General features: G+C 46.9%; 2 protein-coding genes across 3 annotated transcripts; both read right to left on the bottom strand.

The window, feature by feature from the left end:
• Nucleotides 1–2: 2 nt before the first annotated feature.
• On the bottom strand, nucleotides 3–11,466 carry LOC118090418 (NXPE family member 3-like). 2 transcript variants are annotated; one of them, XM_035126135.3, is made up of 5 exons: nucleotides 11,197–11,466; nucleotides 8,402–9,126; nucleotides 7,591–7,664; nucleotides 7,294–7,506; nucleotides 3–6,922 (listed from the first exon to the last, which is right to left on the bottom strand). In XM_035126135.3, exons 1-5 carry the CDS (start codon nucleotides 11,317–11,319, stop codon nucleotides 6,387–6,389), a joined length of 1,671 nt encoding a protein of 556 aa, XP_034982026.2. In that variant the 5' UTR covers nucleotides 11,320–11,466; the 3' UTR covers nucleotides 3–6,386. The 2 variants fall into 2 exon arrangements, with proteins under 2 accessions (XP_034982026.2, XP_060133936.1); XM_060277953.2 differs by having other exon boundaries at nucleotides 11,162–11,441.
• A 1,265-nt stretch (nucleotides 11,467–12,731) lies between these two features.
• On the bottom strand, nucleotides 12,732–21,430 carry LOC118090152 (NXPE family member 3-like). The gene is made up of 5 exons (XM_088675247.1): nucleotides 21,157–21,430; nucleotides 17,123–17,847; nucleotides 16,374–16,447; nucleotides 16,068–16,280; nucleotides 12,732–15,699 (listed from the first exon to the last, which is right to left on the bottom strand). The coding sequence occupies exons 1-5, from the start codon at nucleotides 21,421–21,423 to the stop codon at nucleotides 15,164–15,166; spliced, it is 1,815 nt and encodes a 604-aa protein (XP_088531373.1). The 5' UTR covers nucleotides 21,424–21,430; the 3' UTR covers nucleotides 12,732–15,163.
• Nucleotides 21,431–21,992: the final 562 nt, after the last annotated feature.

Here is a 21,992-nt window from a genome sequence, read left to right as displayed (position 1 = left end):
AGGGCTCGTAAGGACTCAGAATCTCTCCTTCCTGCCAAAAATTTCATGAAGAAGGGGAGATGGGGTCACTCAAGGGACTTCGCTACCTGAAGTTAACGAGAAAATGCGCTGCTGCCCCCGTCCCCCGGGGGCAGGAATTGTGCTTTATTAAGAGGGCTGGGTTAGAGGATGGTTAGGGAGTAGCTTCAGGAACCAAATGCAGCCCTCCCAGCCTCTATAAGGGCTCAGGCTGTGGGAAATTGCAGCCAAACATACAGTAACTATGCATGAGTGCATAGTTGGTGCATGAAGGGCTTAAGACAATAGAGCTAGATTCCTAGCATAGCTGCCAAGTTATCCCTTTTTTTAAGGGATTTCCCCTTATGCTGAATAGGCTTCCTCGCGAGAAAAGGGAAAACTTGGCAGCTATGATTCCTAGACTCAGCTAGGTCACGTTCCCCTCTTCTCTGATGACAAAGGAAGTGAAGCTTTTTCTTCCTGTTCCTGGGAGAAATCCAGATTGACCTTCGTGGTTAGTGTGTTTTAAAAACCTTCTCAATTTAGTTGCTAATATATCTGCAAATATTTTGTAATCATTATTCAAAAGTGAGATGGGTCTATAATTATTTACTGACGTTGGATCTGTCACATGTTTAGGAATCAGTGTTATGAATTATAGAGTTGGAAGAGACCACAGGGCCATCCAGTCCAACCCCCTGCCAAGCAGGAAACACCATCAAAGCATTCTTGACATATGCCCGTCAAGCCTCTGCTTAAAGACCTCCAAAGAAGGAGACTCCACCACAGTAATTTGCTCCTCAGTAGCAAATTCCACTGCCGAACAGCTCTTACTGTCAGGAAGTTCTTCCTAATGTTTGGGTGGAATCTTCTTGTAGTTTGAATCCATTGCTCCGTGTCCGCTTCTCTGGAGCAGCAGAAAACAACCTTTCTCCCTCCTCTATATGACATCATTTTATATATTTGAACATAGCTATCATATCACCCCTTAACCTTCTCTTCTCCAGGCTGAACATACCCAGCTCCCTAAGCCGTTGCCCCCATCCCTGCTGCCCACCCTGCCCCCATCCCTGGGTGGTAGAGTGCCTCCCCCAAAAAAGCTTTGCCTCCCGTAGAAAAAGGTCAACAACTTTGCCTGGCAGTGACAATTGGTAGATCACAGTCAGTATTTTAATACTGTGAGTCGATCACTGTCTCTTGGGAGTTGGACGTGCCTGTTGTAGTATACTGATTTTCAAAAACTGTTTACCACCTTGTGTGGGAATGTTCAGGAATGTGGATGAGGAAATATTATTAGATATATCCTCTCCCAGCTTGTGTTAACAAGCCCCAAACTTAGCAGAGTAACATTCCCTTTCAATGCACAGCAGAAACCGGTCGTACAGGTTTGCTTAAACTTCTAGAATAAAATATATTTCCTGGATTTTCCCCTTTATCCCTCTTAAAAGAAAAGACACGACACAGTGCTCTTTTAAAAGTATAAAAAGAGTTTACTTACAAGCTTCTTGAGATACAGCACAACTCAAGAGGTAGACTAGCTTAGATAAAAGTAGTATATACATGTGAAGTTTACTTATATGAAGTGAGACTCCATTTCCTCTCTCTCTTGGCTGGAAGCCTAGAGAGAGTCTCCTCACTAAGATGTTGCTTGCTCGAAGTGTGTGGTCCAAGAGAGGGAAAATGACTACTGGCCAGTGAATTTATCTGCCACCTTTCCCATCTCATTTGCATGTGTGGAGGAACAGGAAACTGACCTGGTCAGGTATTCCTCCATGTGGTCCTCCATGTGGACACTCTAGGAACTGTTGTGAGTTGACTGCACCAGTTTACATCCCACACCTTGGGTATCCAGGGGTTAAATAAATTAAGTGCTGCAGGACCACAGCCATCCCCCCCCACTATATCATATGAAAAAAATGGTGGAGAGTGGATGTCATGTCAGTATTATGAATCAACTAGATGCTCCCCAGAGGTCTGGAAAAGTCTGTTTCCTCTAGAGACTGCATCAATGATACCATCAGTATTCCCCAAGAACTACATAGAGGTGTGCTATAAAATGAGCTCATTTTAGAAGCTGCATGCTGGGTCATCGGGCTGCTTCTCTCATTCCCTCCAGTATTTAATTTGGCTGCCCTAAGACCTCTAGCTTCAAAATGCATTTATGTGTGAGGAATGGGACTTTGTACATACCCAAATAATTGTTTCATTTTTTAAAATTAATTCACAGAATTTAATGGCAAGCCCTAGCTAGATTAAAGCCTTGATTAAATCTCTGGCTGGTTGGTGCTGATTCAAAGTCCCTTGGAGAGGACCAGGTTGACAAAGGCTGCTTTAAACAGCTGTGACAGTATTAATGCAAAAGGATTTTTAAAATAAAAGGGAGGAGATTCACAACTCAGTGGTAGAACACATGCTTTGTACACAGAAAGCCCCAGGTTCAGTCAATGACACAGAATCATAGATGGCACGACTACAGAATCATAGAGTTGGAAGGGAACCTGAAGACATCTAGTCCAACCCTCTGCAATGCAGGAATGCAGAGCCCACTCAGATAACTCTTCTAAAAATGTGGATTGAATTGAAGTTGTGCCCTGCAAAGTTACACTTACATCTTGCATTGCTAGGCTTTCCAGCCTGAGTTTGTAATAGCACCCCTTATTTTGTTTTTTCTTATATCTGCCTCTCATCTCATAACAGCTTGCCATGCAACTGATGAAATTGTTCATGAAAGCCACAGTCACAACTCATATTGGGTCCCCAATATCTTTTTTTTAAAAAAAATATATTTTATTAATTTTCCAATTAAAACCAATTATATCACATTCATTATTTCAAATTATACACATATATATATCAATCAAACCGAATGTTATGCCAAATCGTCTAAAGAATTTTTTATTTGGGTTCCCATGCTTCAAGAAATTGGGGATTCCTCGCAACCGTCCACTGCCGTCTTTTTTCTAAAGTTCAAATCGTCCTCCAAGTTCATAATAATCCAGATCTTCCCCTTACAGTCACATAGATGTTTTCCACTTTCAACCGATTGTTTCCCAGCTGCTGAGATAAATATCAAACGAGGTTTCACAAATGTTCTTTCTCCTGTGTGGGTTAATCAGTCCAGCCTCCCCATAAATCTTCTAGTCTGGAGCTCCCTGTTGCGTCGAAGCAGCGCCATCTTAAAAAGCTCAAATTACTTTCGTTTTCTTTCATAGCCATGAAGATTAACGATCTTTATAAAATTTACAGCTTTTCCAGGCAGAAGACCCAAACATCAAACCATAAACTCTTGGTAAATTAATGGATCTCCTTGCCCTATAGCTGAACTTAGCTTCAGGTCGCTGCTCCAATTCAAAGTGCGTCACAGCTCATAAATCCAAGACTCCTTCCGTCCGACTAGGGGGGGGGGGGCTTTTCTCATCGGCAACTCCACATCTTTAAAAAATATGCTCAGTAACAACAGTTTATAAAGTTCAACTCACACAGTCTTTTGCTTCTCTTTCACTCCAAACAATCCAGGACATCGCGTCTGGGAAGGTACGAAGTAACTCATATGAAGAAAAATAAAACTCCATTCCCTTATCGCTCCGTCCCCATCAATCCTTCTTCCAGATGATATACAGCCTTTAACTCCTCTCCCTCAGCAGCATAGATTTCTCAGCAGTAAACAGCGCTTCTTCCCCTCCTTCTGAAGTATGTCCATAGATTTAAGCCTAATTATCTTCTTTAACCATGGAAATCCCCGCCATGCAGATTAGCGTCCGGGAGTCCTGGCCCTCGTAAGTGCTTTTCAGCCCAAGCTCCCCCCACTCCATAAACAGTCGGAGTGGGTCTGGGGGCATCGCGGGCCAGCGGCCCCTCTCCGTAACCCCCGGAGAGGGTAGGGGGTTGTTGGGTCCCAAATATCTAAGGTGGGGTGGGAAACTTTGGACCTCAAGATGTTGCTGAACAACTCCCATCAGCCTCAGCAAGCATAGGCGATGGTCAGGGATGATGCAAGGGCCAAAGATTTCCCCATCCCTGATCTAAGAACATGCTTTCACACCTATCAACTTGCATGTACCTTAAGGTCAGTGAATGAGGCCTGAATGGTGGTCCCTGTGCAGGTTGAGATGCAAACCACTGGGACCCATGAAAGGGTCTTTTCAGTGGTGGCTCCACATCTGCGGAAAGCTTTCTCTCCCAGAGATGCGCCTAGCCACACCATTGCTTTCCTTCGGAGAAACAGGTGGAAAAGCGCCTCTTCCAGCCAGCTTTCAAATTAGGATATCAGTGACTTAAAACAATTAATAACAATTTGATGGTACTTGTACCAATTCAGCTCTTTTTATCTTTTCCATTTTATGCATATTATGTTCCGAATGTATGTCATTTTTGATGTTTGCTATCCTGCATGCAGAGAAAAAACCTTGTGGCAATTGGTATAGAAGTGTGGTATAGAAATTTATTTTAAAAAATCAAATACTAACTTTTATGGTGCTAACAGGACATTTTGTTGTTTTTGCATAGAATTTGACAACACAGCTGTAATCCTGTGTATTTTGAAGTAAGCCCCCCTTAAAAAGGTTGACAATTATGGGAAACGGGGAGGCAGGGGGGTGCTGAGAGATATTTGCACCACGGCGCCGGATATGCTTAAGACGGCCCTGTCAGCATACTGCTGACAATGTACTCCAAACCTCCGGATAACCCCACCCAGTGGTTTCATGTAGATGTTAAACAACATGGGGGATAGAATTGAGCCCTGCAGAACACATTGGAGGTTCCACGGGACTGAAAATCACTCCCCAAGTAACACCCCCTGGGAGCAACCATCCAAGTAGGACTGAAACCCCCACAAAGCGGTGTGTCACCCACTCCTAGTTCGGAGAGTCCTTCCAGAAGGATAGCATGGTCAATGTTATCGAAAGCTGCTGAGAGGTCGAGAAGAATTAACAGGAACACATTTCCCTTGTCTTTCTCTCAACAGAGGTCATTGTACAGGGTGACCAGGGCAGTTTCTGTACCCAAACCAGGCCTAAACCCCGATTGAAATGGCTCCAGAAAATCAGCTTCTTCGAAGAACACCTTGATCTGGCCTGCGACCACTCGCTCCAGAACCTTGCCCAAGAAAAGGAGATTGGCAACTGGGCGGTAGTTTGTTAGGTTTTCTGTACCACTGCCTCCTTTAAACAGGCAGGGACCACCCCCTCTCATAAGAGGCATTGATCACCTTCCTGGCCAACCTCCCTTCCCCATTCAAGGCTAGCAAAGTCAGCTGAGAAGCCACCAGGGCTTTCCTTTTACGTTCAAACACAGTGTTTATTAGAGGGTGAAAGAACAAATCTGGAGCTGTTTCAGGATGCAATCCTATAGCCCGCTAACCTGGGGGAAAGTCCAATGGAACTTGATGAGACTTGCTTCTGAGTACACATAGAAGGGATTGTGCTGTGTGTGATTTCCTTGTTCTTCCGGAGTTCTTCAGCAGCACAACACCTTGCATGTCCCCATCTAACACCCACTGCGACCTGGTTGCTGAGAAGTTCAATCAATCAATTCTTTATTGCATTAGCATTTAGCCATAGCTGTAATTGTGCTGGTTACTTCCTCACGAGTAAGCAGCTCCAAACCCCGTGCCTGGTTTTTACAGGGTTTTATTATATATATATGTACAAGACAGAGCATCAAAAAGCATGACTGTACTATTCCGATTCAGAATCCGGAAGCACCTCCCGTCGTGATGTCCGCCAACATAGCCCCCTGGGCACCCTAAATCTCCTCCATTGCTCCCTCCACCTTCCCCCACTTCTCTGTTGGGTTGAGGGTGCTGCTGCTCCGCTGAGGGACCGGTGCTGTATCTTCTAGAGCCTCCCCCTCGAGAGTGTCTTGGTCCGCCCCCTGCAGCCTTCTGTCTGGAAATCTAGCCCTCTCAGCATCCCCAAGGGTCTGCACCTCCTCCTGAGCCCCAGTCCCACCTACTGGAGGAAGGTGCCAGACGCTAGGCTCTGGGTCTCCAGCATCATCTGAGAGCCCTTGTCCCGATCATCTGTACTCTCTGCTGACCCCTGGTGGTCCTCTGATAATATCATACAACCCAACAAAACAAACAGAATAAAACGATGCCGAATACATACAGCAGAAAACAAAAAATCGATTGATGCTACAATCAAAACATAACATGATAAAACTTTGATTACAATAAAATAGGTAAAGCTAAAATCTAATCATTAAAACCAAATATCTGAAATTACTAATAAATATATAACAAATAAGAACCTGGGATAGCCTCTACAAGTTGCTCTAGTCAGCAACCTTCCCCTTGCACATGTCAAGGTGCTCTCTGGAGATCCCTCATCATTGTGGAATTTTCCATGTGTCCTGTTTCTGCTGTACCAAGTCTGCTCCATTCTGAGTCACTTCCCTGGACAGACATAGGAGAGGAAGGTGTTGACCTCATTCTGCACAATGACCTTGCCAGGATGGAGGTTATCAGGCAGGTAGTGGCAGGAGGTCATGGCCCAGGCATCAACAATGGCCACTCTCATGCCTGCAAACATGGCACGAAGGATGTTGTCCAGCTGCAGGGAGAGCCAGTCACTGCGATAGACAGACTTGTCTCCTGTGTTGGCTGACTTGATGACAACAGTGATTTGGGGGCTGCGGGCCAGGAGCTGAGCCACAGCCTGCCGAATGCCATGCACCCGCCGCACGTATACATCCACGGGGAAAGTGGTGAAATGGGCCCCCAGTGTGAAAACTACCACCATGTCGGGGCCCCCACCAAGTGCATTCAGTTCATTGGCCAAGTAGTGTATGTCAGCCATCTTGGACTTTGCCATGCGCAGCGGAATGCCGTGGGCACGCCACCTCAGCACAAGGCCTTGTGCTGGCTCCACAGCCAGCAGTGGGCCAGTATGGTGGGTCACATGAAGGTCTATGTGCTTGACTGCTATACAGAGAAAGAGAAAGACAGCATGTGCATGAGATTCAAGAGTTAGAGTCCCAAATGGACAGCTCCACACTCCAGTCATCCATCAAAGATTCCCATGTGCTCTGATCCATGATTTGCATACCCTTACACATGTGTAACAGGGAGGGAGTAGCTTCCCTCACTGTTCTCCTAGCCCAATCATTCCTTCTTAGTTCTCTGCCAAAGGCAACCACCCCAAACCAACACAATTCTTACCACTTACCACACCATCCTCTGTTTCCTTCATTCTGGTTCTGAAGCACAACCGTGCATTTCTTATACATCTATCCCCACATCAGGACACCTATCCCCCAAAACAATGCCCTTTCCACATCCAGACAGTGACTTACATGGAATGAAGGCCAGCAGGAATTCCCACCACTGGCGTAGTGTGGAGTCTCCAATCATGTGAACTATCTTGCCTCGCAAGCAGCTGAGTGCCAAGTCAGGAGTAGGGAAGGTCCGGCTAGAACATCCCAAGGAAACCCACACATCCTTGTAGTAGAAACCTGAAGGCAAGGTGAGGGCAAGGCCTGGATGGCATGGGAGCGGTGGGGAGGTGGCTACAGGAATACAAGCAAGGGATGGTCATTCTCAAGAATATAAACACAGAGCCAACTGACTTCCCACCCTCTATTTCCACTCACCAACAGCCAGCTGGTGGCTAGGCAGCACTTGGATGATGGGCACACTCCCTGGAATAATCTGGTCTGTTGCAGCTCTGTGTGAACAGAGAGGGATGAAGATCAGGGCAACTTGAGCTGCATCACTGCTGAAGTGTGAGTTTCTTCTTTGAAGTTCATCACTTTGAGGGAGACCAGGAGGTGTTGTAGCACATCTGAGCATTCCTACAGTGGGTTCTATTGCTTACTGGTCACACTGGCACACCTTCTACAGGTAATCTGTGTTTAATTTGATTTAATTCAGTTCTGGTCCTATTGCTTTTCTCAATGTGCTGGATTTAGGCCCAAAGTCCCCAAACAATATTTCCCACAGATGTGATGTGGAGTATGGTGGTGTTTAAGGGCTTCTGTTGGAGCCAAGATTTTATTTTGGTGCTGCGTTATTTTTTCTGTTTTTGTAATTACTTTGTATTCTGCTGTTAGACCCTATTATGAATTAGAAGATGGTTGTTTAATGTTATGGAGTATTATTTAATGAAATGCTTTCATGAACATTACTTATATTTGGATATGTTTTGCACTAAGGAGTGCCAGCATATGAATGATAGTGATGCTATGTCTTCCTGGGACTGGTAGGAATTGTAGTTTAGCAACAGCTGGAATTCCAATGGTTCCCTTCACCTATACATCGTGTATAAGATACTTCTAGAGTATGTACTTTCAGGAAGGCCCTAGAAGAAATCCCATGGTTCCCATAAGCAATCCTGGAGATGCATGGCTATCCCCACTCCATAAGCTTACCTTCCCCATCCCCAGCCATCTCCAAAGCACTCACCCACTAAAGAAGACTTTCTCTGCTGAGGTGAGCACATTTTTGTAGATCCCAGAAGAGTGGTACACAAGGTCATTGCAGGAGTGATGCTGGGGCTTGGCACAAAACCAGTGCTCCCCAGTGCCAGGATCCACGTACTGGCAGGTTGGGCCTGAGACTGGATGCACGTTGCATTCGGTCACTTCTTCTTTGCTTCCCTGGCCTGGGTCCACAAAGTACCCCCTGAAGGTGATTGTGGAGGGATGGGAGTCACGGATGTGCCGAAGGAGGGCCACAGTCTCACTGGAGTGGATGAGACGTACAGACACCTGCACCGCACCTGCCCACAGAAGCGGGAAAGTCAGTGTGTAGGTGCCATTCTTGTGGTCCTTCACCGTCCCTGCCACACTCGCCTTCAGCTCGGGGGAATGCAATTTGGCCCTCAAGAAGTCTCCGCCATAGTGCTTGGGCTGCCCATGTCTGTCCCTGGCCTCCAGCGACACCAGGAGCATGTTACCCACTGTGTAGTTGCTCTGGGACTGCAAGAGCCGGTAGTGGCTCTTCTCGGCACTGGTGGAGGAAGCAAAGGCTGTAGCATTCTCAGGTGGAGCTGGCCAATGGAGCACCTGGAGCAGCGCCTGCAGATCTGGAGTTTCTGTTAAAGGAGTTGGGCCTGGCTTGGCACCCACAGGGGAAGGAGGCACGAGTTGGCCTCTGAAGTGGTCAAGGGATAGGAATCGGTAGATCATCTGGGGAGTTAGAATAACACAAAAAAGAAATGGAGTGAGGCTTTGAGGGGTGACGGTGGCCACATCTGCGCCTGTGGGAGCCCACTCCCCCCACCCCAAAAAATATTTGAGAGGGCCAGGACCCCACAATGGACACTACCATTCAAATAGTGTATGTGACACATCTTGTGATCAATTATTTTGGGTGGGGCCCCCATCCCAATATTTTATTCTGCCCAGCACCCCGTCTACGCTATATATTTAAAGCATATCTATATATATATATAAATGTAGGCATTGCGCGCGCAGAGGTCATAGCCTTTTTCTGTAACTGCTGAACTATAATGTAACAAATTTGGCCACAACATACCTTGCCCATCAGGGAGGGATCTGGCATATAAAAAAACAAAAAAAAAAAACACCACACGTTTCACACCTAAAATAATGATTAAACACAAAAAGTGGTGCCCAAATTAGACATCACCAGCAGCAGATCGGAAAACTCCAGAAGCATCCAATAGAAAGGCAGGTCGCACCCTGCCACCTCCAAAGCTGCGCTGCCAGATGACATCACAAAATTCTACGGCAATCAACTGAAAACAGTCCTTTTGCAGCAACAAGGCCCAGCTTTTTCAATAGGCCGCAGCATTGCCAAGCAGGAAAAACTGAGTAGGCCGCACTATTCAGTAGACCACAGGCAAAAACAAACAGAATCATGTGGGGGAAGGAAGAACCCTGAGTCAGCCAAAGCAGTGGGGGGTGGGTTGGGACAGGGAAAACTGAGTAGTCCGCAACATTGCCCAGTAGCCTACAGGCAAAAACAAACAGAATATGGGCTTTTCACAGGGTGGGGGAATCACAGGGATGAGGCACAACAACGGGAGAGGGGGCTCACAGGGATGAGGACAACAAAGGGAGGGGGGAAACACATAGCCATGGGGGGGGGGGTTAGGACCCTGAGTCAGCCAAAGCAGTGGGGGGTGGGGACATTTTCAGGAACACGTGTGGGTGGGGGAGTCTTTTTTTTGAAACTTACAGTAGGGGAGTCAGGGTTGGGACAGGGCAGGTGAGGGGACTCTGAAGGGAGACTCTGAACGTCAATTTAACAGAAAAGGGTCCATTTAACACAAAAACCCACAGCAACCAACTGAAAACAGGCCTTTTGCAGCAACAAGGCCCAACATTGCCAAGTGGAGGTAGAGGCCTGCCTGGGGGGGTGGGGGGCGAATAGGGGGCAGGGATATGTAATGGGTCAAAACAGGGTGGGGGGAGACACAGGGATGAAACCTGCCCTCTCCACAGTATCTCGCCTCGGCTTTGCAGACTAGGCTGTGTGGATTTAGGGGCCTGCCTGGGTGGGGCCGAATAGGCCGCAGCATAGAATCAACTGAATATGGGTTTTTTACAGGACTGTGCCTTTGGGTAGGATAAATGTTGTTTCACATAACACATGTGGGTAGGGGAGTCAGGGTTGGGACAGGGCAAAATTTTACAGAACACGCGCATTGGGGAAATCATTGTGTGCAAAATGAACGGGTCACAGGGATAACCCACATCAGAAGGCAAGACATGGCTAAGGAGTGTCTATGGCAAATGGACAATGAGGGGCAGACCCCACAACTGTAGTGGCCAACTATTGGCTCACCCTGCTGGAGCACTGGAAACATCTCAGCCCTACCATTGCTCTTCACCTACATGCCCTTCACTCACTCACTCACTCACATTCGACAAACACACAAGACAGAACCGGCTGTGCATTCAGATAAACAATACTCTTCTGTATATTCTTATCACAATATCATAAGTTTATCTTCACTCACTTACACGCACATGTCTAATAATAAATCCCATTTCTCCTAAACACACACACACTTCATAGGAGAGAATGGGCACAGGAAAAATACTGTGATTTGTTACAAGCATGGAACTGCACAAAAATAACCCTCCTGAAAGAACATTTCCTCTCAAAATTTATTATCTAAAATTCTAAACTCTTATGTTCGGTTTCTTTCTTTCTTTTTATAAAAAGAGAATCTTTGGAGAACACTTTACTCACCGAAGTAGATTTATAACTTGACCCCCTGAACTCACCCCTGCTGTGAATATTAGTCCAAGACAGAGAAGTGGAGCTGGTCTGAGACCACAAGGAGCCATTACCATCTGTCCCACCTGCCTTTCCTTTCTTCTTCCTCTATGATTTTCCATGTTGACCATGATAACAAAATATACATTTTGGGGCAAAATCGGACTTTCACCTGGAAAGTAAACACACCAATGAGGCAAAGTACACAAGAGCAGGTCAGCAGAGGAAGTCAGTGGATTATGTCTCCTAGAGGCACAGCTATTGAGGTTCTGCTGGCCCATGAAGTGAATCTGTTGCAGCAAGGTTACTCACAGGGCTCAGAATCTATCCTTCCTGCCAAAAATTTTATGAAGAAGGGGAGATGGGGTTAGCCCAAGACATGTTGCTGCCTGAGGTGTACCACAAAATGCCCCACCAGGAATTGCCATTTGTTAAGGTGGCTGGATTAGAGCCGTGTTTCTCGACCTTTTTCCGTGGCCCCCTTCTGACCTTGTTTCCTTCCTGTGGCCCCCCGTCCTACCAGTAGAAAAGTAGCTATTTTCATGTTTTGTTTGTAAATAGAACATGTTTTATTTATAATTGTTTTAATTTCTACAAAATATAATTACATAACAATTTATACCTTAAGTATTTATTGATCAATGTGACCCTTGTGCTTGATGACCAGAAACAAGCTTTTTTAAAATATCCGGTTCTATTGCTGTGAGAGATAACCTCCTTTCGTAGTAATGCTTGCACAAAGAAACAGCACCCCTCACACTAACGCTGCTGCAGCCAAGCACCTTGCCCATGACATACGAGATACGGACATCTTGGTGCATGCAGCAGTGGGGTGCGGAAGTTGGAGGGAGAAGGAAGCGGAAGCAACATTGCCACAGAGTGCGCATGGCAATCCATCCACTGGGAAGCACAGTCATTTCTCCGTTTTCTATTTTCTTCACTTTTCTGTTTCCTTTTCTCAGCCACTTCTCTGTTTTCTTCACTTCTCACTTCATTCTGTGGCCCCTAGTCTTGTGCCGTGACCCCCCATTTATGCAATTTTCACCTGTGGCCCCCTTGGAATATCCCCGGGGGGGGGCAGGGGACCATATGGTCCCTGACTGGGAAACAATGGGTTAAAGCACCGATAGGGAATATTAGGGAATCTCAGGGACCACATGCAGCCCTCCCAGCCTGTCGGGACTCAGGCCACCCCTCTCCAGTTCTGCTTTGATGGACAGAAATGTTTCTTTGGATGAAGAGAATGTACTGTGGTGGTGAGAGAGTGCCCACCTCACCCACTTCCTTTCCCCCACAAAACACACCACCTCTTTCAATTCAGCAGTATGTCCCCTCTCTTGCCCTTGCACCATGGCTTACTTGTTGGAGACAGAAGCTGCTCTTTTGCAAAGCTGGGAGCCTGCCTGTCAGGAGGCATCTATTACTAGTCTCCAGTAGTACTGTATTCTCGTAATGCACATTCTAAATGGTTTTTGTTCCAAGTTTATTGTTACAATCCACCATGGCAACATGAACGAATTAAGTATGAGCTCAAAAGCAAAATAATGAACAAATAATATTTATTATTTCAATTCCATTTTCTATGTAAAACACTCAATACACAAATACAACAACATTAGAATCATGGCCACATTTTTTTAAGAAGCTACATTAAAATGCTTTTTGTGTTCAACAGAAGGCACTTTCAAATTGTAGGGAAATTATTTACATTTCACACTCTGAGAAACTTTGCTTTGGTGTATGTGTGCTTGAATGCTGAGCCCACCTCCCTTCCCCAGTCAAGGCTAGCAAAGCCAGCTGAGTAGCCACCAGGGCTTTCCTTTTACGTTCAAACACAGTGCTTATTAGAGGGTGAAAGAACAAATCTGGAGCTGTTTTAGGCTGCAATCCTATAGCCCTCTAACCTGGAGGAAAGTCCAACTGAACTTGAACTTGCTTCTGACACATAGAAACAATTGAGGCATACCTAGGTTCTCTTGCACTCTTGCCAAGGAGCTGCATCAGTGCATCCAAAGCCAGGAGAGACCATGGACCGGAAACTCAAAAAGCTTATTTTCATCTCCTTTAGCACTCTGCCAGGAGTGGCCTGTGAAGTGTGCAGATAGAAGGGTGAGCTCCTAGGTATTCTGCACCGTTGGCAGGGGTCAGCCTAAGCATCCCCTAAGTATGCCCTTCGGTGTGTGCGATTTCTCTGTTTTGCCAGAGTTAACTTCCTGTCACTGCCCCCATTCAGTACTCACTGCAGCTGCCCCCCCCCACCCCACTGAAGAAGCTGCTCTAGCCACCCCCTTGCACATGCTAAGGTGGTTTGCCTAAGGGACCAGGCAAACAAGTGGCCCCTGAGCTCCCTGGACAATTACAACACCACAGTCAGCTAAGCATGTTTGCAAGTGTGAGGGGGAGGCTGGCAGTTTCTCCACACCCATGTGCTCATGCATTGGCAGGCTAACCTGGTGGTGATTCATTACAGAGCTGGTGCTGCTTCCACTAGGGAAACCAGCTTGCAAGGGGGAGGCTGTCCAAACCCTTTATGTATCTGAGCTTCCCTGGCAGAGGCAGCTGTTAGGCTCTCCAGTCCATTACAGTGCTGCTGCCACCAGCGGCGAAGCATATGCCCATGCTGCCCAGGGTGGGTGCACTCCTGAGGAGGGAGGGGCATGCTCCCGAGGGGGGCGGGGCACAGAGGGTGCCCTCCCAGGCGTGGGATAGCTGCTCAGGTGCACAGAGCAGTACGTGAGCCCTGCAGCCAGGGGTGGAGCAAGCTGCCAATGGCATTTGTTGCACCGTGCGCCCGCGACTCCCAGCTGTCAAAATGAGAGCTGGGAAGAGGTTGGTTGAATTATGAACTTGGGTGGAAGATATAGGAAGGTATAGGCTGGTATAGGAACTAAGTTAATTTTGACTGAACACCATCTTTGAAACCATACGCTTGTTATACTTGTAAGAAATAAACTGAAGTTTGTGTTCATTTAAACAACCCTGACTGGACTCAGTGATTACCAGGAAGTAAGGGGTTGGTGGAAGCGAGTTACTGAGGTGGCACAGGGATCAATCGACTGTGAAACGTCCGGGGGTCCCTGTGTGATCGGCAAAGCTACCAAGGTCACCCAACCAGTTTTCCATGGGAATCAGCCGAGAGGAGGGGGAGGAGCAACAGCTCAACAGCGGCGCAGGAACAGAGGCCGTGCAAGAGGAGCTGATAAGACGTCCTCACAACATCTCTCCGCTGCCATGGCAACAGTCAAGACTGGGAAAAACAGCAACCTACGCTGGGTCATAGACAGTGGAGCGTCCCACCAACTTGTGTGGCGAGTTGCGAGATTGCAAGCCCATTGCTGAGGAACAACACGTCACGATGGCAGATCAATCGACTAAGACTATAGCAAATACTGGTGTTTTCTATATGCAGTGTTTGAATGCTCAGCTTGATGTGCATGTTCTTTCTGGAATGCAAAGCTTTTTGTTGAGTGTGTCTGCATTAATGCGTGATGGGTATAGAGTCTGTTTTGATAATGATATGTGCACAATTTCCAAGAATGGGGTGGAATTGGTGAGTGTTGCTCAGGGCACAGATGGGCTGTTTGTTCTGGAAGGGAGGGAGCAAACAGGCGGGAGTAGCACTGGTGAAGTGCAAGCGAAGTGCACTACTGCACACATCAACGCCCCGGTTCACGATTCTTGCAAGCATTTGTGGCACTGTAGATTTGCCCACGTTAACTGGAAATACCTGGGTAAGGCACCTTAATGTGTAGATGGGTCTTGATTGCAGGGCGTGTAAAGGGTCAAAAGTGAAGACATGTTCTTATCCAAGGTCTCAGAGGGTGAGCACACATCCTTTTGAGCTGCTGCACATGGATCTTTGCAGGCCTAAGGCTACTCCAAGCTTGGGTGGGGCTTGCTACGCTCTCACTTTGACAGATGATTTTTCCTGGATGGGTTGGCTGATCACCTTGAAGGAGTCTGCTCCATTCTGAGTCACTTCCCTGGACAGACATAGGAGAGGAAGGTGTGGACCTCATTCTGCACAACGACCTTGCCAGGATGGATGTTATCAGGCAGGTAGTGGCAGGAGGTCATGGCCCAGGCATCAACAATGGCCACTCTCATGTCTGCAAACATGGCACGAAGGATGTTGTCCAGCTGCAGGGAGAGCCAGTCACTGAGATAGACAGACTTGTATCCTGTGTTGGCTGACTTGATGACAACGGTGGTCTGGGGGCTGCGGGCCAGGAGCTGAGCCACAGCCTGCCGAATGCCATGCACCCGCCGCACGTATACATCCACGGGGAAGGTGGTGAAATGGGCCCCCAGTGTGAAAACTACCACCATGTCAGGGCCCCCAGCAAATGCATTCAGTTCATTGGCCAAGTAGTGTATGTCAGCCATCTTGGACTTTGCAGTGCGCAGCGGAATGCCGTGGGCACGCCACCTCAGCACAAGGCCTTGTACTGGCTCCACAGCCAGCAGTGGGCCAGCATGATAGGTCACATGAAGGTCTATGCGCTTGACTGCTATACAGAGAAAGAGAAAGACAGAGTGTGCGTGAGATTCAAGAGTTAGAGTCCCAAATGGACAGCTCCACACTCCAGTCATCCATCAAAGGATCCCATGTGCTCTGATCCATGATTTGCATACCCTTACACATGTGTAACAGTGAGGGAGTAGCTTCCCTCACTTCTCCTAGCCCGACCATTCCTTCTTAGTTCTCTGCCAAAGCCAACCACCCCAGCCAACACAAATCTTACCACTTCCCACACCAACCTCTGTTTCCTTCATTCTGGTTCTGAAGAACAACCATACCTTTCTTAAACATCTATCCCCACATCAGGACACTGGTCCCCCAAAACAATGCCCTTTCCACATCCAGAGAGTGACTTACATGGAATGAAGGCCAGCAGGAATTCCCACCACTGACGTAGTGTGGAGTCTCCAATCATATGGACTATCTTGCCTCGCAAGCAGCTGAGTGCCAAGTCAGGAGTAGGGAAGGTCCGGCTAGAACATCCCAAGGAAACCCACACATCCTTGTAGTAGAAACCTGAAGGGTTGGTGAGGGCAAGGCCTGGATGGCATGGGAGCAGTGGGGAGGTGGCTACAGGAACACAGGCAAGGGATGGTCACAAGTGCCATTCTCAAGAATATAAACACAGAGCCAACTGACTTCCCACCCTCTATTTCCACTCACCAACAGCCAGCTGGTGGCTAGGCAGCACTTGGATGATGGGCACACTCCCTGGAATAATCTGGTCTGTCGCAGCTCTGTGTGAACAGAGAGGAATGAAGATCAGGGCAACTTGAGCTGCATCACTGCTGAAGTGTGAGTTTCTTCTTTGAAGCTCATCACGTTGTTAAAGACTAAGAGTTGTTGTAGCTGTAGTATGTCTGAGGAATCCTATGATGGGTTCTGTTGCTTAATGGTCACACTGGCTCACCTTCTACAGGCAGTCTCTCAATCTGTGTTTAATTTAATTTGATTTGATTTTCGTATTATTGCTTTTCTTAGTGTGCTGGATACAGTGCATGTCCAAAGTCCAGAGGACAATGTTACCACAGATGTGGAGGGGGTAGTGTTTATGGGCTTCTGTTGGGGCCAAGATTTGATTTTGGTGCTGCATTATTTTTGCTGTTTTTGTAATTCGCAATTGTGATTTTTGCAATTATTATTTTTTTGAAATGTGCTCGTGAACATTTCTAACATTTTGTTATCTGATCACATGCTCTTATTGCTGACATTTTTGCTTTCATTAAACTCTCCAGACCAGGCATAGGCAAACTCCAGCCCTCCATATGTTTGGGACTATAATTCCCATCATCCCTGACTACTGGTCTTGTTAGCTAGGGGTGATGGTTCCCATAAGCAATCCTGGAGATGCATGGCTATCCCCACTCCATGAGCTTACCTGCCCCATCCCCAGCCATCTCCAAAGCACTCACCCACTAAAGAAGACTTTCTCTGCTGAGGTGAGCACATTTTTGTAGATCCCAGAAGAGTGGTACACAAGTTCATTACAGGAGTGATGCTGGGGCTTGGCACAAAACCAGTGCTCCCCAGTGCCAGGATCCACGTACTGGCAGGTTGGGCCTGAGACTGGATGCACGTTGCATTCAGTCACTTCTTCTTTGCTTCCCTGGCTTGGGTCCACAAAGTATCCCCTGAAGGTGATTGTGGAGGGATGGGAGTCACGGATGCGCCGAAGGAGGGCCACAGTCTCACTGGAGTGGATGAGACGTACAGACACCTGCACCGCACCTGCCCATAGAAGCGGGAAAGTCAGTGTGTAGGTGCCATTCTTGTGGTCCTCCACCGTCCCTGCCACGCTCGCCTTCAGCTCGGGGGAATGCAATTTGGCCCTCAAGAAGTCTCCGCCGTAGTGCTTGGGCTGCCCATGTCTGTCCCTGGCCTCCAGCGACACCAGGAGCATGTTACCCACTGTGTAGTTGCTCTGGGACTGCAAGAGCCGGTAGTGGCTCTTCTCAGCACTGGTGGAGGAAGCAAAGGCTGTAGCATTCTCAGGTGGAGCTGGCCAATGGGGCACCTGGAGCAACGCCTGCAGATCTGGAGACTCTGTTAAAGGAGTTGGGCCTGGCTTGGCACCCACAGGGGAAGGAGGCACGAGTTGGTCTCTGAAGTGGTCAAGGGATAGGAATCGGTAGATCATCTGGGGAGTCAGAATAACACAAAAAATAAATGGGGTCAGGCTCTTAGTAATGCTGATAATATCTCATGTTTACGACCCAATATAAATGTGATATAAGTATGAACTAATAATATTGCATGTTTATTTCAAATGGCTGCCTCTCCCTCTCTGCTTTTTCCACTCCCCTCTCACTACCTTTCTCTTTAGTTGTCCTTTTTCTAAACTGAAACGTCACAAAGGCTTTAGCTCTTCCTTGCAGGTAAGGTGTTTCAGTTCCTTATCATTTGATTTATTTGCCTTCCATCCTACACTAGGGGTGTGTGTGTGTGTGTGTGTGTGTGTGTGTGTGTGTAAGCGTGAACTGGAGCTGTTTGCAGAGCTTAATGAGACTGTGGGTGGATCTACAAACGGGTGGGGTGGGGTGGAGAACGCTATAAGTAAATCAGGAATTAAATCGTTATAACAAAAGAGAAAAGCCCTGCGCTATGGAAAATCACATATCAAAATTTATAACACATTCAAATTGTTGTTTCTTTACTAATGTAGCTGAGTCCTGTACAACAGATTCATATAAAGGCATTATACTGTACTGGTTGAGTTTCGAGTCTCGCAGCAAAAATAACTGAATCTCCCAGCTACAGCTTCTCCAAAGACTCTGAGTGTCAGAACAGTGGGGGTGAAGCTGCTGTATGGGGAGTTGTGCTTATGTGCCTGCAAGAGTATCAGATGGAGTAAACTATTCTGAGACAGCTACAAAATGAATTCTGCTTTACTTTCAGCTCTCATGAGTTCCAGGAGTTCCAGGCTTTGAAAAGCGAGAAAGGATGGGCCACATGCAGTTATAATTCATGAGGAATGACATCCTCTGAGAAGGAGCTAGCAAGAGCTAGCGGGATGAGGCAGAGGGGCCCAGCTCCAAGAAGGGTGAGGAGGCAGAAGGGAAGCAAGACCTGCAACTATCTGGGTCTGGAGGGAGATTAGCATAAACAAGCACACACTAGCAAGTGTCATTAAGTAGCATGGGTTTGCTTGTGTATCTGTGTGAGGTCATTTTCCTTTGACAATCTTGTCTCATGTGAGTAATAGTTTTAAGGATGGGTTATCCCCCCCCATTTTTATTTTAACTCCTGATTTGGACTTTAGCAGGTCAGAGAGATGTGGGACAGTAGGAAGTAAAGAGAGGGTGGGGACAGGAAGAGAGGGGAAAGAGCATCAAGAATCAAAATGGGACAGGAATTCTGCAGTAAGTATGTTGGCCCCTGTAAGGGGGAGGGCTTATAAAGACCCCCCCTCATCCGAAGTAGCCCGTCTCCCAGCAGTCATGAGAGGGAAGGGTCTGATGGAGGGAGTCAGGAAACGGAGAGGCAACATCCAAGAGCCCCTGCTCCATAGGCAGGAAGAGAGGGAGGCAGAAAGAGAGGACAGGAATCGGTCAGACAGAAGACCCGTCCCCCCAACGCCGGAATTGAGGAGGAGGAGGAAAGGGAGGCGCTTCTCAGTTCCGAGGCTTTTATGTTGGTCCAGAACGCGGAGGGGGGCAGTGCAGGAATCTGACTTGAGCGGGTAGACATGGAATCAGCAGTTCGTTACACTGTAAATAATGTGCACCAATAAAAACGTCTGAAAGACAAGCATGTGGAAGGTCGTTACTCAAGAGTAGTCACTACAACCCTGACAGCCCCAAAGGAACTGGGTAAAGAAACTCCAGTCTCCTTTGGGGGACCCTGAGAGCCCCAGCCAAAGCACTACCAGGGAGTGTTGAGGGTTGGAATTAAGCAGCAATCCAACTTCTTTCTGCCCTCCAGGCGTCAAGCCTTTTTGCCCAGGGAATTTGCATTCACTTCCTGGTAAAGCAGGCCACCCAAACAGCTAGGAATTAACAATGCAAGAGCAAAAGATTTCCCCACTGATTTCCCTCTGATAAAGGGAATGTGCAGAGCTGGTCTACCCATGTCGTGGGGAGAAGCACCCACCTGGTGGAAGTGCAAGATGTGGCACTGAATCCGCCTGCTGCTTCGGCTGTTGAGAAGGAGGCATTCCTGTGTGGAGGTTGCTGACTGGCTCCCCACCCCCTAGCAGAGAAGTCATGAAAGTGGCAACACTTTGAGGGGGGTCCTGTTTCCCACCAAGTTCAGCAAGAGCCAGCACATGGTGGCAGTGGAAGTGGTGCGTGGTGCGGTGGAAAGCTGGACTTCTACAGTGCATCAGAAAGTGTTTCACTTCCATTGCAGAAAAAAATATACTGCCTTAGAGTTTTCTAATTTAGCACATTTATTTTATCAATAGAAAAGAAAGATAAATAGTCTGAAACTGCCAAGCATGATTAATATTGTATTAATCAAGTAATATTGTTTTACTATTGCTGCCATTCACCTATAATTACTCATGAACATATGAAATGGAAAAAATAAAGCATCGTAATTATTTCAGTTTTGGGAAATTTTCCACCCCAGATTACTGGACAGGACACCCTTCAGTGAAGTGACAATCTGCCTTCTCAAACATTACCCAGCAAAACACTTTGCCACAGCAACCAGCATAAATGTGCAGAAGACAGGACTCAGCTACATTAGTAAAGAAAAAGTGTTTTATATGTGTTATAACACTGTGACATCAGATGGCATTTTGGAGTCCCATCTTTCGCCAACGTGATTTCCCATTATGAAGTTTACAACATTTAAAAAATATTTTTAGATCTAGCCACAGTCCCTGGAGAGGCCGGGGTTATGGAGCCGGATGGGATTCTTACTTTCTTTGGGCAGTAGTGAGAGAGACCTCTGTGAGTTAATTACAAATCGTATAGGGTACATTTCTAAGATCCAAGGCAGTGAACAGGGATGAAGAGTCCCGCATGCACCACAAGCTTCTGTTGAGACTTTCAAGAAGGGATCCTAGCTGCACATCTGGCCCATGTCAGAAAGCATGACTTGGCTCAGGGGAGTCAAAAGCCCAAGGCTTCACAACCGTTGCACACAAACTCTTGGGTCACACTGGAGGAGGACTGTAAGCATCTCACTCCTACCTTTGTCCTTCCACTCCTTCACTCACTCACTCACTCACATGCACATCTCTAAGAATAAATTCTGTTTGCCCCTAAACACACACACACACATTTCCTAGTGGGGGTTGGTGGAAGGGGACACTGGGCACAAAAACAGAGAAAAACAATGTGTTTAACAGCAGGCATGCAACTGCAATCCCACCTGAAAAAAATCCAACATTTCGCTTCAAAATTTATTAGCTCCTCTGATTCTTTTTTTATATACATAGAGGATCTACGAAGAGAGAAAAAAATTGACAAGCAGATTTATAGTAACCTCTTAGACTCACCCCTGCTGTGAAAATTAGTCCAAGACAGAGAAGACGAGTTGGTCTGAGACCCCAAGAAGTATTTGGCATCTGTCCCCGACAATAGAGATACAAAACAGGTACTTCCAAGAGCAAAATCACACTCTTGACTGGAAAGTCAACACACCTATGAGGCAAAATACAAAAGAGCAGGGCAGGGGATGAAGTCAGTGGACTAAATCTTTTAAATGCACGGCTACTGAGGCTCTTGCTGGGACATGTTTTACTCAGGCTACTCACAGGCCTCATAAGGACTCAGAATCTGTCCTTCCTGTCAAAAGACTTATGAAGAAGGGTAGATAAGTTGCTGTGAATCTGTGATGCCGCAAACCTAAGACTACATCAAATCCTGGTAATTGCTTACCACACTGGAGCATAAACTTACCTCATTGTCTAACTGCACCTTGGGAATGATTCTTTAAAAGTGGACTTCTGCCGATGCCATTCCTGAGAGACCCTTTCCACCACACAAATACAACTGTTATGTGCACCTTGGTTCACTGAGCAGTGAGTTGTTTCCAGGGATGCAAGCTCTTACCTCAGTTTGATTTCCTTTGGAAGGAGGTCACAAGAAATTCATAGCAATTTGTAATATTTGCATTTTATTTACAAATGTACAGGTTGACTGCAGGTGTACCTTCAACACACAAACAGATGTCCCAAAAGTCTACTGCTCCCTGCGTAATATCTTCAAGGAGACAGCCAACACCCCCAGCTGCTGCTAGCTTTTCCCACACTCTGCCTCTGTCTGCCTCTCCAGTTGCCTGCCTAATCTCTCTTTCACAGATAGTCTCCTTGCTTACATCATTCTTGCTTAC

This window comes from Zootoca vivipara, chromosome 8 (genome assembly GCF_965207765.1).
Source record: "Zootoca vivipara chromosome 8, rZooViv2.hap1.1, whole genome shotgun sequence".
Taxonomy (NCBI): domain Eukaryota; kingdom Metazoa; phylum Chordata; class Lepidosauria; order Squamata; family Lacertidae; genus Zootoca; species Zootoca vivipara.
The sequence above is the reverse complement of the archived record's forward strand: the minus strand, read 5'-3'. Positions and strand labels throughout refer to the sequence as shown.